The sequence below is a fragment of the Caretta caretta genome, chromosome 20, assembly GCF_965140235.1.
Source record: "Caretta caretta isolate rCarCar2 chromosome 20, rCarCar1.hap1, whole genome shotgun sequence".
In the NCBI taxonomy this organism is placed as follows: Eukaryota; Metazoa; Chordata; order Testudines; family Cheloniidae; genus Caretta; species Caretta caretta.
Genome location: NC_134225.1, coordinates 1,605,475 through 1,622,499, shown reverse-complemented (window position 1 = coordinate 1,622,499; position 17,025 = coordinate 1,605,475). Strand labels below are relative to the sequence as shown.

Here is a 17,025-nt window from a genome sequence, read left to right as displayed (position 1 = left end):
GTCTTCACCTGCAGGTGGGGCGAGTTTGTGGTTAGAGGTTGGCCGGGCTGGTGTGTGAGGGGTGGGGGGCGCCCTGGGCTCGGCTGTGGCGGGCGGGGGCCAGGCGGCTGCGCTGCCCCCCCCTCTCCCCCCGGCCGGCCGGCGGGCTGACGGCGCTCTCCCCGGCAGGTCCGGAAGCAGCAGAAGGAGCACACCAACCTGATGGCCGAGTACCGCAACAAGCAGCAGCAGCACCAGCAGAGTGCCGCCGCTCTGGCCCTCAGCCCCTCGCAGAGCCCCCGGCTCCTGGCCAAGCTCCCGGGGCAGCTGCTCGCCACCCACGGTGTCCAGCCACAGCTCCCCCAGCAAACGGGGGCCATGGTGGGGGCGCAAGGCCTGGGCCAGCAGCCCAACCAGCTGGCAGGGCAAGCAGGCGGCGTGCGCTTGCCCCAGGGCGGCGTCTCCATGGCGGTCCAGCAGGGCCTGTCCTTCCTGGGCAACGCCGCCGTCCCCAGCACGTCCAGCAGCTTCTTCCCTGGGAGTCCCGCGCTCCGGGGGCTGGCCGCCGACACCCGGCTGATGCAGGAGAGGCAGTTGCAGAGGATGCAGCTGGCTCAGAAACTGCAGCAGCAGCAAAGCATGCTGGGACAGGTGTCGTTGCAGCAGCAGCAAAGCATGCTGGGACAGGTGTCGCTGCAGCAGCCGCAGCAGCAAAGCATGCTGGGACAGGTGTCGCAGCAGCAAAGCATGCTGGGACAGGTGTCGCAGCCGCAGCAGCAAAGCATGCTGGGACAGGTGTCGTCGCCGCAGCCGCAGCAGCAAAGCATGCTGGGACAGGTGCAGCAGCAGCAAAGCATGCTGGGACAGGTGTCGCAGACGCAGCAACAGCAGCAAAGCATGCTGGGACAGGTGCAGCAGCAAAGCATGCTGGGACAGGTGTCGTCATCGCAGCAGCAGCAGCAAAGCATGCTGGGACAGGTGTTGCAGCCGCAGCAGCAGCAGCAAAGCATGCTGGGACAGGTGTCGTCATCACAGCCGCAGCAGCAGAGCATGCTGGGACAGGTGTCGTCATCGCAGCCGCAGCAGCAGAGCATGCTGGGACAGGTGTCGCAGCAGCAGAGCATGCTGGGACAGGTGTCGCAGCAGCAGAGCATGCTGGGACAGGTGTCGTCATCGCAGCCGCAGCCGCAGAGCATGCTGGGACAGGTGCAGCAGCAGCAGCAGCCCCCTGCTCCCCAGCAGGGCGGTGGGGGGCAGCCCATGGTTCCGAAGCAGCAGGGCATCCTGGTCCAGCAGCTCTCGCCGCAGCCGCAGCCAGGGATGATGGGGCACTCCCAGGCGTCCATGCTGCAGCATCAGGGCGTGGCGGGCCGCCAGAACCCCCCGAGGCAGGTGCTGTTAGCGCCCCACCAGCAGAGGGTGCTGGGCTCGCCTCAGCTGGTGCAGCAAACTCAGGGCCTCGTGGGCCACCGGCTGATTTTATCGCCGGCGCAGCAGCAGCAGGCCGGACTTCTGGGCCAGTCACGGCCCTTGCTGATGCAACAGCAGCAGAGCTCTCGCGCCCAGCATCAGGCCCTGCTGGGGCAGGGGCAGGCCGCCCAGCCGGGCCTCGTGGGGCAGGGGCAGGCTGCCAAGCAGCAGCTACCGCACTTTCCACAGCATGGGGCCCTGGGTCAGTCCCCCTCCATGCCACACTTGAGTCAGGGAGGTCAGCCAGCCCCGCAGGGCGTGGCCGCCAAGGAGCAGCAGGGAGGGGCAGAGAGCGCTGTGCTGCCCCCAGAGGGTGCCGAGGGCAGGGGGCAGCATCAGGTTCAGCTGACCGCCGCCGTGGGTGGGCCGGGCAGCCAGGACCTCGGGGGGCAGCCGCACATGGGCCCTCAGGAGCAGCCGGGCATTCAGAACCTCAGTCCCCTAGCGCTGGCCAGCCAGGAGCAGCAGCTGCAGAAACACCAGCCTGAGCTGGGGCAGCAGCCGGCCATGGCGAGCTCCCTGCAGCTCCAGCAGCCGCAGCGAATGCAGGGGGGCCAGCAGCAAAGCAGCCTGCTTCATCCGCCGCTGCAGAACAGCGGGGGGCTGGCGCAGCTGGGGGGCGCCATGAGGCAAGAGCAGCCGCACTCGGACCCTGCCCAGGGGCCTCACTTGCTGGCCCCGCAGGGCTCGGTGGCAGAACAGCAACAGCAGCCCGGGAGCATGACGAGCCAGGCACAAAGGATTGCAGGCCAGCCGCCGACACAAAGCCAAGAACAGCAGCCGAAAGGGCCGGTGGGCCAGCGGCTTCCCAGCCCAGCAGGGCAGCACAAGGCTGGGCCGATGGGGCAGCCGCAGCAGAGCCTGCTAGTCCCGCAGGCATCCCATGCACAGAGTATCCTGAGCCAGGTGTCCGCTCCAGTGATGGGCCAATTCCGAGCTCAGCTGCAAGGCGTCATCTCCAAAAGCCCGCAGCTGCGGCATCTCACCCCGCAGCAGCAGCAGCAGCTGCAGGCCATCCTGGTGCAGCGCCACCAGCAGAGCCTGCTGCAGCAGAGCCAGGCACTGAGGCAGGCCGGCCCCTTCCCGGGGCAGGCCCAGGCATCGCTGGAGCAGGGGCCGCACCCTCCCTCGGCCCTGCAGGCCTCCGTGGTGCGCCAGCAACCGAGGCAGCCGGGGACGGTGTTCCACGTCCGGCCAGCCGGCCCCTCCGCTGCTGCAGAGCAGATGCAGCCAGGGTTTGCCATGGAGCAGGCGACCACCGGCCAGCAGAGAGTGCCGCTGAGCGCCCCCCAGCAGCCGCTGGCGGAACTGGTGCACACGGCACTGGTGGGGCGTAGTCCCCAGCAGGGGGTGCTCAGACTCTCGGCCCCGCCGGCGGCCACCCCGGTCCAGGCGCCCATGAGCATGGTCAGCCTGGGCTCTGTGCATCAGCACCCCCCACCCAGCCGGGAACAGAGCCCCCAAGAGCCAAAGGAAGCCTCCCCGCCCACCCTGGCCAGGCCGCCCAGTGTGGCACAGAGCCCTGGGGCGCAGCCCGAGCACAGGCTGACGCCCACCCAGAATAGCTTCCTGGTGGAGCCGGTGCCCGCTGTCCCAAAGCCACCCCCCAGCCAAACAGGGGAGGAGTCCTTTGCTGGGACCCCTGGCCACTGGGAGCCAGCAGTGCAGGGTCCCAACTCCTCTCCCAGCATGGAGCCCATGGATGGATCGAGAAAGCCACTGGACCGCAGCCTGGCCGGGAGTCAAGTCAACGGGCAGGTGGTAGAAAGGCCGGGCCCACAGGCCTCTCCTCTGGAAGGGGGGGCCCTGCCAACCGAGGCCCCTGGGGTCTGCATCAAGCAGGAGCCCAAGGAGGAGACGGTGCCGTGCGTGCTGGGCGGGGGCCAGGCTGTGAAACGCGAGGCCAACGGGGAGCCGGCGCCCACCCCAGCCAACAAGCTCCTGATGGGTAGCCAGCTGCTGGCGGGCGCCAGGTCTGAGGCTGGGCACCTGCTGCTGCAGAAGCTGCTGCGGGCCAAGAACGTGCAGCTGGCGTCGCAGCGCTCCGCCGAGGGGCTGCGGTCCGAGCTCAACGGGCACAGTGACGGCAAGCTCTTGGGGCTGGAGCAGAGGCTGCAGGCAGCACCCCCAGGCAGAGAGGTGAGCAGGGGCCATGCCGGGTGTGTGGGGCGGGGTACGGCGGGGGGGGTAAATACAATGGTGTGCAGAGCACGCACCCGTCCCCTGCCCTGCAGTGTGGGTGGGGTGGGGCAGCAGGCAGCCCCGTGACTCACCCTCTCCCCACAGGATCCCTCCGCCAGCAAGAAGCCCCCGGCCCCAAAGCCCAAACGGGCCCAGAAGAGCGGGGAGCGAGTGGCCGCCTCCCGCAAGAAGCTGCGCAAGGAGGATGGGCTCAAATCCAGCGAGGCCCTAATGAAGCAGCTGAAGCAGGTAACCGCCGTCGCCCCGCCCCACCGTCACGTGCCCCCCGGCACCTCGCACAGCCCAACCTGGCCCTGCCGTTTCCAGGGGCTGGGACTGTGGGTCTCTCAAGGCTTCCTGGTCTGGTCAGGTCGCACACCGGGGGGCCCCAATCTGGGGGTGGGGGCCAAGTTCCCTCTAAGCTGGGTGCTCCCGCAGGGGCTCAGGGCTGCAGTGGGGGGGGGCTCTCCCCGCCAGCCCCTGCATGGACCTGCTGCAGCTGGGGAGGGCTGGTGGGAGTCCTCTCTCCCCACCGCAGCCCCTGGGCAGACTGCACCCCAGAGCCCTCACCCCCACCCCAACCCTCTGCCTCAGCCCTGAGCCTCCTCCCGCATCCCTCAGCCCCACCCCAGAGCCCGCTTCTCCCCCCCCCAGCCCTGAGCCCCCTCCCACATTTCAAACCCCTCGGCCCCACCACACATCACCTCCATATGGGTACACATAACAAAATTCATTCCGCACATGGATGTAAAAACCGAGAGGGAACGCTGGGGGGTACCCTATCGCCTGTACCAGCCCAGAGGGGTTAAGCTGCCCACGCGTTCATGCCTCGGGCAGTTTTGGGGGTTTCCCCTCCTGACTGCCTCCCTCTCTCGACAGGAGCTCTCCCTGCTGCCCCTGGTGGAACCCACCATCACGGCCAACTTCAGCCTCTTTGCGCCCTTCGGCAGCAGCCCCATCAACGGCAAGAGCCAGCTGAAGGGGGCATTCGGCAGTGCCGTGCTGGACAGCGTCCCCGACTACTACACCCAGCTGCTCACCAAGGTACTGCCCGCCCCAGCCTGGGCAGGGCCCCGTGCCTCAGTCTCCCTATCTGTGGGTGAACTAACAGAGCTGAGCCACCCGCTTTGGGGAGGGGAGGCAGGAAGAGCAGGGATTGGGATTGGGGGGTGAGGAGGGGGCGGGGAGAGCAGGGATTGGGTGCAGGGAGGGGGCGGGATGCTGCCTGACAGTGACCATCCATGATGGATCCTCTCCCGGCAGAACAACCTGAGCAACCCGCCCACCCCACCCTCCTCGCTGCCCCCCACTCCGCCCCCCTCCGTGCAGCAGAAGATGGTGAATGGCGTCACCTCCTCGGAGGAGCTGGCCGAGCAGCCCAAGGAGCCGGACCAGGCCCGGGAAGCCGAAGGCCGGAAGGGTAAGGCGCGCGAGGGCTGCGCAGCCAGCCCCACAGCTGGGGCCCAGGGGGGAGCTGCCGACCTACCCCTTCCCCAGGGGAGCAGAGAGCTCTGGTGGGGGGTTGTGTGGGTACCCCGGTGCCCCCTGCTGGCCAACCCGGGAGCAGCACTGATGGGATGTGGGAGGAGCTTCTGCCAGGGCGAGTGGGGCTGAGGGGGAGGTGGGCGGGGCTGACGGGCTGGGGGCGGGGCTGCTGTGCTGGGCGGCATGCCCATGGCAGGTAGCGTCTGGCTCCGCACGCCAGGCCTTGGTGCTTGCTGACCCTCGCCCTCCTTCCCTCGCCCAGACGCGCCCGCCGTGGAAGTGAAGAGCCTGGACCTGCTGGCAGCCCTGCCTACGCCCCCACACAACCAGACAGAGGACGTGAGGTGAGGGGCCGGGGGAGGGCTCCCGTCCTGGGCTGTGCCGTTGCTTTGCCCCTCCCCAGCTCTCTTGGGGAGGGTGGGGGTGTCCTCTGGCCGTGCCAAACACCGTGCTGGGGTGGGGGGGGCGGGCTGGGGCTGTGGGGAGTCTCCTGGGTGCAGTGTGGGAAGGGCGAGGGCCCCCCCCGGGCTCTCGCCAGTGATGGCAGGAGGGGCCGAGGGGTCTCTGGTCTGCGGGGTCTCACCAGCGTCTCCCCTCAGGATGGAGAGCGACGAGGAGAGCGACTCCCCCGACAGCATCGTCCCCGCCTCGTCCCCAGAGAGCGTCCTGGGCGAGGAGCCGCCCCGCTTCCCCCTGCTGGCCGAGGCGAAGCCGGAGCTGCAGGAGCGGGTGCTGTCACCAGTCATCCCCATCATCCCCAGGGCCAGCATCCCAGGTGGGCACAGGCGGGGGGTGAGGGTCCCAGTAGGGTGGGCTGGGTACCTGGGGGGAGAAGGTGGGCTGGGATATCCTGGTGGGTGAGTGCCCCTTTAAGGGCTGGGTTGGCCTGGGTCGGGGGGGGAGGGGGGGGCTGGGTAAAGTGTGTATGGGGAGGCCCTGGTGGGTTGGCCTGGAGGGTGGGCTGGGTGCAGTGTGTATGGGGAGGCCCTGGAGGGTGGGGCTGGGTCGGCCTGGGGGCTGGGTGCAGTGTGTATGGGGAGGCCCTGGAGGGGGGGCTGGGTTGGCCTGGAGGGGGGGCTGGGTGGGGCTGGGTCGGCCTGGAGGGTGGTGGGTGAAGTGTGTATGGGGAGGCCCTGGTGGGTGGGGCTGGGTCGGCCTGGGTGAAGGGTGTATGGGGACACCCTGGAGGGTGGGGCTGGGTCGGCCTGGGTGAAGGGTGTATGGGGAGGCCCTGGTGGGTGGGGCTGGGTTGGCCTGGGGGCTGGGTGCAGTGTGTATGGGGAGGCCCTGGTGGGTGGGGCTGGGTTGGCCTGGAGGGTGGTGGGTGCAGTGTGTATGGGGAGGCCCTGGTGGGTGGGGCTGGGTCGGCCTGGAGGGTGGTGGGTGCAGTGTGTATGGGGAGGCCCTGGTGGGTGGGGCTGGGTCGGCCTGGAGGGTGGTGGGTGAAGTGTGTATGGGGAGGCCCTGGTGGGTGGGGCTGGGTCGGCCTGGGTGAAGGCTGTATGGGGACGCCCTGGAGGGTGGGCTGGGTGGGGCTGGGTGCCATGTGCAGAGGGGACCCTGGGGGCGGGGTCCCTTCACGGGGCTGGGGGCGGGCGCGGCACGCACCTAACCTGTCTTTTCTCCTGCTCTCAGTGTTCCCTGACCCGAGGCCCCCCGAGGCACGGGAGCCCTTCGGGGAGCACGGCGGGAAAGTGGCCCTGGCGCAGGGCATCGCCTGGGAGAAGGGGAAGGGCAGCGAAGTCTCTGTCATGCTGACCGTCTCGGCCGCGGCTGCTAAGGTGGGGGAGGCGCCGTGTGCAGGGGGAGCGGGGAGGGCCAGGGCTCCCTTCAGCCCATGTGGAGAGCCCCCGGCATCGTCTCGCCGGGCCCTGCCCCTGGGGAGCTCAGGAGCAGGGTCCTGCCCTGGCTGGGGCCGCAGCAGCGTCTCTGACCCAGCCCTGCCTCTCGCCCCCCAGAACCTGAACGGCGTCATGGTGGCCGTGGCCGAGCTGCTGCGCATGAGGATCCCCAGCTCCTACGAGGTGCTGTTCCCCGAGAGCCCAGTGCGGGGCTCTGGGCCTGAGGCCAAGAAGGTGGAGACGGACGGGGCTGGTGAGTATCGGGCAGCCCCGGCGGGAGGAGCCCTGTGGGCAGAGGGTTTCTCCATCCCCCGCTGGGAGCCAGCAGCGGAGCCATGGGGTCCCGTCTCTCTCGTAGGGGGGCTCGGCGGCAAGGCCAAGGCGGCGCTGGCAGGGAAAGCCCCCGACGCTGGCACGGAGTGGCTGAAGCAGTTTGACGCCATGCTGCCGGGGTACAGCCTCAAGAATGAGCTGGACATCCTGACGCTGCTCAAACAGGTCAGTGACCCATGGCGGGGGGGGCGGAGGTGTTTCTTGGCCTGGGGCCAGAATGGGGATGTGGGGCAGCTCTGAAGGACAAATCCCAGGGCCAGCTGCACCCTGGCTTGGCAGCCTCTGGCTGGGCTGATATCCTGGGCGAGCCCCCGGTCTCCCCAGCGGGGCTGTCTGGCTCCGTGTGGGAGGGAAGGTGCTGGGAAGTCCTGGGCCCAGCACCCTCATGCCCGGCCCACTGCGCCCGCGCTCTGAGCCGCCCTGCTCTGTGCCCCCAGGAGAGCCCAGCGCTGGAGAAGGCCGTGCAGCACTGCTACGTGAACAATGTTTCCAACCTGGACGTGCGTCAGCTCTCCGTCCTGCCCCAGGAGCCATCCCCACCCCTGTCCCCCCTCGTCCCCTCCCCTGCCAGCCCCGCCCCTGGGGACAGGATCCCCGAGGCGCCCCCCGAGGCGGCCCCCGCGCCCCCCTCCCCGCCTGCCCTCTCCCCGCCCTCCAAGGAGGAGGCGGCCCGTTCGCCGCCCAAGCTCAAGCAGCGCTCGCGGCCCCCGGAGGAGGGAGAGGAGCCCCGGCCCCGGCTCAAGAAGTGGAAGGGGGTGCGGTGGAAGCGGCTGCGCTTCCTCATCACCATCCAGAAGGGCGGCGCCAAGCAGGACGGCGAGAAGGAGATCTCCGAGTTCATCGAGAAGCTGGGCACCACCCTGCGGCCCGAGAAGGTGCCCCGGGACCTGCGCAAATGCTGTTTCTGCCACGAGGAGGGGGACGGTGCCACTGACGGGCCCGCCCGCCTCCTCAACCTTGACCTGGACCTCTGGGTGCACCTGAACTGCGCCCTGTGGTCCACCGAGGTGTACGAGACGCAGGGCGGGGCGCTGATCAACGTGGAGGGGGCGCTGCACCGAGGGCTGCTCACCAAGTGCTCCCTGTGCCAGAAGACGGGCGCCACCAACAGCTGCAACCGCATCCGCTGCCCCAGCGTCTACCACTTCGCCTGCGCCATCCGGGCCAAGTGCATGTTCTTCAAGGACAAGACCATGCTGTGCCCGCTGCACAAGCTCAAGGGCCCCTGCGAGCAGGAGCTCAGCACCTTCACCGTCTTCCGGCGTGTCTACATCGAGCGGGACGAGGTGAAGCAGATCGCCAGCATCATCCAGCGCGGCGAGCGCCTGCACATGTTCCGCGTGGGCGGCCTGCTCTTCCACGCCATCGGCCAGCTGCTGCCCCACCAGATGGGCGACTTCCACAGCGTCACGGCCCTCTACCCCGTGGGCTTCGAGGCCACCCGCATCTACTGGAGCCTGCGCACCAACAACCGCCGCTGCTGCTACCGATGCACCGTCTGCGAGAACAACGGGCGCCCCGAGTTCGTGGTGCAGGCCATCGAGCAGGGCCTGGAGGACCTGGTCTTCACCGACGCCTCGCCACAGGGTGAGGCTGGGCCCGGCTCTCCGTTAGCCTGCCGCTGCTCCCCATCCCAGAGTCAGCCGCAGCTCAGCATGGGGTGGGGGATCGTAAACAGCTGCTGTGTCCCACCCAGAGGTGGCTGCATTGGCACACTGGGTGGCCCGTCTCTGGCAGCATAATTCTGTGGCTGTTAACCAGCTGCTGCAGCCCGCCCCAGAGGTGGCTGCCTTTCACCGTGGTGAGGGAGTTGATGCCTTGGGCTTGTTTGCCAGGCCACAGGGAGTCGCTGCTGGGGGTGAGGGGGGCTGGTGGGGAGCAGGTCCGGAAGCCAAGTCTCATCTTTTTCCCTCCCCCCGCCAGCCGTTTGGAACCGCATCATCGAGCCAGTGGCGGCCATGAGGAAGGAGGCCGACATGCTGCGGCTCTTCCCCGAGTACCTGAAGGGCGAGGAGCTCTTTGGTCTCACGGTGCACGCCGTGCTGCGCATTGCCGAGTCCGTATGTACCCGGGGGGGAGCCCTGAACCCCTCACCCGACGGGAGGGGCAGGCTGGGGGGGGTCTCCCGACAGCGAGGGGCGGGAGGGACACAGCACCCGGCGATATGCTTGGAACCACATCGGCCGGGACCCCCCGGGGACTGAGGGGCAGGCTGGGGGGGGTCTCCCGACAGCGAGGGGCGGGAGGGACACAGCACCCGGCGATATGCTTGGAACCACATCGGCCGGGACCCCCCGGGGACTGAGGGGCAGGCTGGGGGGGGTCTCCCGACAGCGAGGGGCGGGAGGGACACAGCACCCGGCGATATGCTTGGAACCACATCGGCCGGGACCCCCCGGGGACTGTGGCCCAGCACAGGGGCCGGTGCCAGCTGGGCACATTCAGGGAAGCACTCGCACCCCGAGGGGTGGCCCCCCTGCCCAGGGCCCCGAGGGGATGGGGGTGCGGAACAGGGCTCGTCCTTTTCAGTGGAGCCCCTCCAGGCACCGGGACTGGGGTGCTGTCAGCCAACCCACGGTGGGTTCTGCTTGCTCCCTCCCAGCTGCCTGGCGTGGAGAGCTGCCAGAATTACCTGTTCCGCTACGGGCGCCACCCCCTGATGGAGCTGCCGCTCATGATCAACCCCACCGGCTGTGCCCGCTCCGAGCCCAAGATCCTCACCCACTACAAACGGTTAGTGGGGGAAAGGGAGGGGGGCCATGCCCCTTGGGGGGCCACCTGTGGGGGAGGGGCCCTGGCCTGGGTTGGAGCTGGGGTTCCCCAGGCCTGGGGCTGGGCGGGAGGGAATTGCAAACTGAGCCTCAACGGGCTGGGCTCTCCCAGCCACTCCCTTGGGGCCCCATGTGCTCGGGGCTGGGGGAGGTCAGTGCTGGTCCCTCTCCCCCCTGCCGCCGTGCCCATGCTGTCCGCCTGCTGCAGGCCCCACACCCTGAACAGCACCAGCATGTCCAAGGCCTACCAGAGCACCTTCACGGGGGAGACCAACACGCCCTACAGCAAACAGTTTGTGCACTCCAAGTCCTCGCAGTACCGCCGCCTCAAGACCGAGTGGAAGAACAACGTGTACCTGGCGCGCTCCCGCATCCAGGGGCTGGGGCTCTATGCCGCCAAGGACCTGGAGAAGCACACCATGGTCATCGAGTACATCGGCACCATCATCCGCAACGAGGTGGCCAACCGGCGCGAGAAGATCTACGAGGAGCAGGTGTGTGTGAGGGGTGGGTCTGGGGGGGGAGGGAGGGGGAGACACCACAGGGATTGGGTGGGGCCTGGAGCACCCTGTGGGCTCAGACCCAGGGTTGTCCCAGGGACACCCTTGGCCCTGCGGCTGCATAACTGCTTTTCTCTGCTCTTCTGGCTCCCAGAACAGAGGAATCTACATGTTCCGCATCAACAATGAGCACGTCATCGACGCCACGCTGACGGGGGGCCCAGCCAGGTGAGGGTGTGGGGCACATGGCTGGGGGGGGATGGCGGCGGTGCTGGGGTTTGGGGCAAATGGCCCCTGGGAGAGGCAGTGCTGGAGTTTGGGGGAAATGCCCCCGTGGGAGCCGCTTGCCCCCTCTAGCTTTCTTCAGCTGGGTGCCCTGCAGTCACTGACACCCTCTTCCCCCCCCCACCCCCCTTGTGCGGAGGGCAGTGGCTGAGAACTTATGGCACTCGACTACAATCCGAAAGGTGCTGGGTTCAAGTCTGACGCGATCTCCGGTTGAAAGGCCAGCTGCACGGGGGGGTACCTGCCCCGTTGGGTGAGCGCAGTCACGTTGCTCCCTGTAAACCTGGAGGGCCTAGCCCGCGTCAGCCCCATGAGCTGGGGGTTGTGGGGAACTTGGAAACCGAGGCAGAGTGAGGAAGGGATTTGGCAGTGGCAGAGCTGGGAAGAGAACCCAGGAGTCCTGGCTCTAGCCCCCCCACCCTCTGGCCTGTATGTCAGGCACCCTGTCTCCCCTCCCAAGCTGCGCAAGGGGTCTCTGGCATTGACTCGACTTATCAAGTCTCATATTTCGCCCCCCAAGCTGTGCCTGAGCATTCCTGCTGGGGGACAGGGGGATGCAGGGCCTGACCCCTCACCTGGGCTCGCCTCTTGTCCCCAGATCCCCACTCTGACGCCTCCTCTCTGCCCTTCCTGCCAGGTACATTAACCACTCCTGCGCCCCAAACTGTGTGGCTGAGGTCGTGACCTTCGACAAGGAAGATAAGATCATTATCATTTCCAGCCGCCGGATTCCCAAAGGGGAGGAGGTAGGGAACTGGGTCCACGAAGGGAGGGGGGGGCGGGGCGGGGGTCCCAGCCTGGCCTTGGGGCTTCTGGCATGCGGTTCGTGCTGCCTCCTGGCTCAGGAAGCTTGGCGCAGCGGGCGGGGCCCCCCTTAGCAGCATCTGCCCAGCAGGTCACCCAGCACGCATGCACACGCCAGCCTTCCCATAGGCGCATCCCGAGCTGTTCAGAGCATTGGGGAGAGATCAGCCACTAGGGGGAGCTCCGGCCCCACAAGAGGAACCAATCAAAGCAGAGTCTGGGTGGGCCAGGAGGGGGCAGGGCTGTGGCTGGCCCCCTGGAGACAGGCGAGGAGGGGGTGGGGTGCACCAGGGCCCCCCTCCTCCCCCCACAAGTTGGGCCAGGACAGGGCGGGGCTGCACGGGGCCAGGAGGGGGCAGGCATGGTGCGGCTCGGCAGCTGGTGGCGTGAGTGCTGCCCATCTGCCAGGGCGTTGCTGGCTCTCACTCTCTGCCCCTCTCGCCCCCAGCTGACCTACGACTACCAGTTTGACTTTGAAGACGATCAGCATAAGATCCCCTGCCACTGCGGAGCCTGGAACTGCAGGAAATGGATGAACTAGCCACCACGGGGCCACCAGTCACAGGCAGCCCCAGGGGCACAGCAGAGCCTGCTGAAGGAGGCCTCTGTTGCGGGTTCTCCTCCCCCTTTGCCATGCTGGGGGCGGGGGACGCAGAGACGGCGCAGGGGAAACGTCCCCATCTGGAGCCCAGGAAGCGAGGTTGGTGCAGGTGGGTCAGCCGGGGCCACCTTCGGTTCCAAAGGCGAGGTGGCTCCAGGGGGCGCCCGTCCTTGCTCACACCCATCGGATGCTGCCCGCCTCACCTCCACGGGGAGGGCGTATCGAAAAGACCAGGGACCTCGGTGCTCTCCCTAGCCACTCCAGCCCTGCGCGCCTCGGCCCTGGGCCTCTGCTGGCAGGGCGCTGCTCTCCCCGGGTGGGTGGCCGCAGCGCCATGAGTGGAACCGATGAACTGGCAACTCAGGGTTTTCTTTGTTTTGTTTTGTGAGGAGGGTGGGGCCTGTGGCACCAACAAAACCTGCCCTGTCCGCCTTGCTCACTGTAAATAACTGGATGGATGCGGGGTGATCGGGGTGCTCCAGCTTGGAGTCCGGGGCGGGGCGGCCGAGGTATCGGACCCACGGGGAGCTCAGATCCAGTCAGTCTGTTTAAAAAAAAAAAAAAGAAACTAATAATATTTGCTCGCTAACTTACCAAGGTAACAAAGAGACTCCTTGAGCTTGACAATCCCAAACCTCCCAGCCCGGCTCTCTGGAGACAGACAGAGCTCGCTTGGGCTTTGGTTTATTTCTTGTTCCGCCAACAAAAGCACCGTGAGCATGTGAAGGAGGCACCCGCTGCTGGAGCAGAGCTGGGGAGAGCCGCGTGCAGAAAAGGGCTCCCCACCCCCATGGACGCAAGGAGCCTCTGCACCCAAACCTACCTCATTTTAAGTGTTAGATTCTGCTGTTTTCAATGTGACCCTCCCTCCGAGACTGACCACACGCAACCTTCCTCGTTCTGAATGAGAACTAGTGGCCGTGGGGGGAGCCTGGAGCAGAGGGAGATTGTTGCCTTGAGCTCTGACCTGGTTCTGCCTGGAAGGAGAGAGACCATAAAATATCCCAGGATCCCCTCCCCCCACCTGTGGGGTCCGCCCGGTTAGGTGCACAGGTGTGTTCCTGGCGACTCCCACACCGTGCATAAAGCTGGGCACTCTGCTGCCAGCCCAGAGGCAGAGCCCAGGAGAGGTGGAGGTTCGGGGCTTGAATTAGAACGTGCCAAGACCCTGGCCCTGCTTCCACCCACCTTCCCAGCCCGGCGCAAGCAGCCCCCGAGCACCGCTGCTGGACACTGAGCCCAGCGTGTCGGGGAGACCAGGTGTCCGTTCAAGCCCCTGGGGCTGGAGGAGCTGAGCTCCATGGGGAGCCTGGTTTCAGGCTGAGAGTTGACTGCTGCTGCCATACTCCTAAGTCTGGGGGTGGGGTAGGGGGCCGAGCTCTGCTCTGGGCCCTGCCTCAGCCACTCCGCTCCCCCACTAACCAGCCCCCCTTTCACTAGCAGAACTGCTGCTCCAGGCTGGCCTGAGGAGGCTGTCTGGGTCTGTAATGTCGGTGTGGTATGGGGGGTATTTATCTATTTATACCTTAGCTTGTATATATTAGAATCTTGGGGGGCTCTCTTCTGTGCTCTGCTTGGCTGAGATTTTGGACTGTGCGGGAGGGGAGATCTTGGGGGGGAAGGGGGGGCATGTTCCATAACTCAACCAAGGGGAGCAAACATCCTCCCCACTCCCTGCTCTTGTCTTCATTGTTAAATAGAAACCCTGTATGTGACGGGGTCCAGGAGCCTCCTGCCAGGCGTGGGCTCCCCAGGGAAGGGAGAGGATTGGTGACATTACAAACCGGGCACCACGTCTCGCCCTCCAGCCTCCCCCTGCCACAGCGCCCTCTTGCTGACGGTTGAATGCTCATCCAGGAGGGACCTTCTAAGACTGCTGTAAACCAGATGGGGCAGGAGGTCCCGCTCTCGCTGCCCCTTTCCAGTAAACTGTATCGTTTGACATCTCTTAACGCACAAAGGCCTGACACCCCCACCCCCCCGGGGGTGGCATAGGGAATAGCACAGGTGTGAGGAAAGAAGCAGAACGAACTCCTGCAGTGCCCCCCCATGCCACAGCTGCCTGGCTCAGCTGAGGAGGGGTCTCTTTTGTATTAAACTTCCTTCCCCTCCGGGGGCAGGAGAGGGAATGAAATGAAGTGAGATTATTTTGGGGGGAGTGAAATCTGGGGGAGGGGGCCCCAGGGCATTTTATGTTTTTAAATCAAAAGATTTTGAGTGAGAGAGAAGAAGTGTCGCGTTTTTAAAAAGCTGCTTCTGCAACTATTCAAAGCTGCAAAAGGTTTAAAATGAAATGTTGGAACTCGGGGTGAGGGCAGGGAATAATAAAATAAAAACTATACACAAAATTTAAATTTAACCCTGTAAATAAAATGGGAGCTGTGTAGAGAAAAAACTGTTTTTACCAATAATAAAACCACTGGATGTTATTTTAAAATAAAGATGTGTGAGAGAGAAAAAGCCAGTATAACTTTTTTTGTTTTTTTCCATTAACTTGGAAGGCTGTAAAGTGTATAAAATAAAAATTTAAAAAATTACTACAAAAAAACAATTAAAGCTGGGAAAGAGGAAAGAAAATACCAGAATATAGCAGGATGTAAGACTTTTTAGACTATGGTTAGAGTATAAAATAGTCCTGTAGATTTTAGCTGGGGAGGGGGGAACCCTATACAGTTTTTAATTTTTATATAAACTATAATCCAGCCCCAGAGCTGACATTTGATTTTTTTTAAAGTTCTCTGCTTGTAAAATTGCATTCAAAGCCTTGTCCAATACTTCTGTTTGTTTACAGTTGCAGATATTATCTTCTAAGTTTTACCTTTTATGACCCTGAAATAACCATTTATTATTTTGTTGGGTTTTTTAAAAAAAATAAAGTTTAAAATAAAACTATGGCAAGCGTGGACTCTGTGAGGAATCTTCCTGTGTGTTTTGGGGTTTTATTTTTTGTGTGTACCCTGTACAGCGAGGTGGTCCTTCGTAACAAAGAAAAGAATGGAAAAAATAAAATTATTCCTTTTTTAAGAAAAACAAAAAAATGAACTTGTATGTGGCATGTTTTGTATTGGATATAATTTTGAAATGTATATAATTTATGTTTAAAGAGGCAAAGAGTGAGTTTCAAATTTTGCTTCTCTGAGTTTGTTTTTAAAGGAAAAAAATAAAAGTGCATTTTAAATACTGGGTGATCTTGGATTTCCGCCTGTGGTTTTTTTGTTGTTGTTGTTCCATATTCTCTCTTCCCTCCCCTCCCTCCCCCAAATTTAAATGCAGCTCAAGTTCCCAGCTCAGGCTCCTACCAGCCTCCTCTGGGAAAAGCTTTTGTAGGAGAGTCGCTGTGCTCTAGTGGTGCATGGGTGCCAGAGCTGGGGCCAAAGGGCCATTACTCTCCCCAGGTTTTAAAGAGGAGCACTTTGACCAGAGCTGGGTGGTGTGAGGTTGCCCCTTCCCTGCTGCTATGATTGAAAGGCGGCCGCACACACATTTCCCAATCGGTGACAGAAGGCTGCTGAGGCTCCCCTCTACAAGCATCATTGTAGGGGATTGGATCAGTGCCTCCTTACAGCCCAGGCTCTGTCCTCTACCTGGGGTTGCCCCTTCTGAGGTATGAAAACTGCGAGATCAGGGATGATCCTGAGCCCATAAAATGGGACAGCTTCCCACGTGCACTGAGCACCCTGAGTTCTCGGGCCAGTTACCTAAAAAACAGGACTATGGGTGGAAAACTTGGACAGGTCCCAGCCCTATCTCTACCGCATATCAGCACCAGCTGCTTCAAAGGACGGTGCAAGAAACACCCCCCTGGGCAATTAGGGGATAACTTTGCCCCAGGGCCGTGCCCTCAAGCTCATGGCTGGCTCCTGCCTGGAAGAGCTTCCAGCCCCTAACTCTGCTTTGGTGTTTCCTACTCTAGTCCCAGCGAGATGCAGCCCTGCTGGGAGCCCGGTGCCCGCCATGGCCGCGGGAGATCTGGTGGCAGAGAGTTCCCCAGGCCCGGGGGGGGGGCAGAGCACGTCCTTCCCACGGGTGAGAGTGGGACTGAGAGAACGACTGTGGAAACCTGCCCCAGCCATGGATCCCCACTGCCCAGCTTGTGCCCCCCGGGACCTAGTCTGTGGCACCCCCCCATCGCTATGCCCCCCCAGGGCCTAGTCTGTGCCCCCCCACCCCTATGCTCCCCAGTGCCCAGCTTGTGCCCCCCGGGGCCTAGTCTGTGCCCCCCACCCCTATGCCCCCCAGTGCCCAGCTTGTGCCCCCCAGGCCTAGTCTGTGCCCCCCAGTGCCCAGCTTGTGCCCCCCAGGACCTAGTCTGTGACCCCCCCATTGCTATGCCCCCCAGAGCCTAGTCTGTGCCCCCCATCCCCCCAGTGCCCATCTTGTGCCCCCTGGGCCTAGTCAGTGCCCCCCCACCCCTATGCCCCCCAGTGCCCAGCTTGTGCCCCCCCAGGACCTAGTCTGTGACCCCCCCATCGCTATGCCCCCCAAGGCCTAGTCTGTGCCCCCCACCCCTATGCCCCCCAGTGCCCAGCTTGTGCCCCCCAGGCCTAGTCTGTGCCCCCCACCCCTATGCCCCCCCAGTGCCCAGCTTGTGCCCCCCAGGACCTAGTCTGTGACCCCCCCATTGCTATGCCCCCCAGAGCCTAGTCTGTGCCCCCCATGGCCCCCAGTGCCCAGCTTGTGCCCCCCAGGACCTAGTCTGTGACCCCCCCATCGCTATGCCCCCCAGGGCCTAGTTTGTGCCCCCCAGGATCTAGTCTGAGCCCCCCCACCCCTGT

At 64.3% G+C, this 17,025-nt stretch overlaps 1 protein-coding gene across 7 annotated transcripts in view; it reads left to right on the top strand.

The window, feature by feature from the left end:
* Positions 1 to 15,445, top strand: part of KMT2D (lysine methyltransferase 2D) — a 49,959-nt gene extending 34,514 nt beyond the window's left edge. For 2 of the 7 annotated variants that reach the window (XM_075121681.1, XM_075121687.1), the window contains 16 exons: positions 169 to 3,588; positions 3,736 to 3,879; positions 4,510 to 4,674; positions 4,894 to 5,050; positions 5,378 to 5,459; positions 5,715 to 5,890; positions 6,751 to 6,896; positions 7,074 to 7,209; positions 7,315 to 7,454; positions 7,727 to 8,876; positions 9,213 to 9,349; positions 9,892 to 10,022; positions 10,269 to 10,554; positions 10,715 to 10,788; positions 11,483 to 11,591; positions 12,098 to 15,445. In XM_075121681.1, the coding sequence (XP_074977782.1) occupies positions 169 to 3,588; positions 3,736 to 3,879; positions 4,510 to 4,674; positions 4,894 to 5,050; positions 5,378 to 5,459; positions 5,715 to 5,890; positions 6,751 to 6,896; positions 7,074 to 7,209; positions 7,315 to 7,454; positions 7,727 to 8,876; positions 9,213 to 9,349; positions 9,892 to 10,022; positions 10,269 to 10,554; positions 10,715 to 10,788; positions 11,483 to 11,591; positions 12,098 to 12,190 (6,546 nt within the window). In that variant the 3' untranslated portion in view covers positions 12,191 to 15,445. The remainder of the gene's footprint in view (positions 1 to 168; positions 3,589 to 3,735; positions 3,880 to 4,509; positions 4,675 to 4,893; positions 5,051 to 5,377; positions 5,460 to 5,714; positions 5,891 to 6,750; positions 6,897 to 7,073; positions 7,210 to 7,314; positions 7,455 to 7,726; positions 8,877 to 9,212; positions 9,350 to 9,891; positions 10,023 to 10,268; positions 10,555 to 10,714; positions 10,789 to 11,482; positions 11,592 to 12,097) is intronic. The other 5 variants (XM_075121684.1, XM_075121685.1, XM_075121686.1 and 2 more) reach the window with 5 other exon arrangements.
* Positions 15,446 to 17,025: the final 1,580 nt, after the last annotated feature.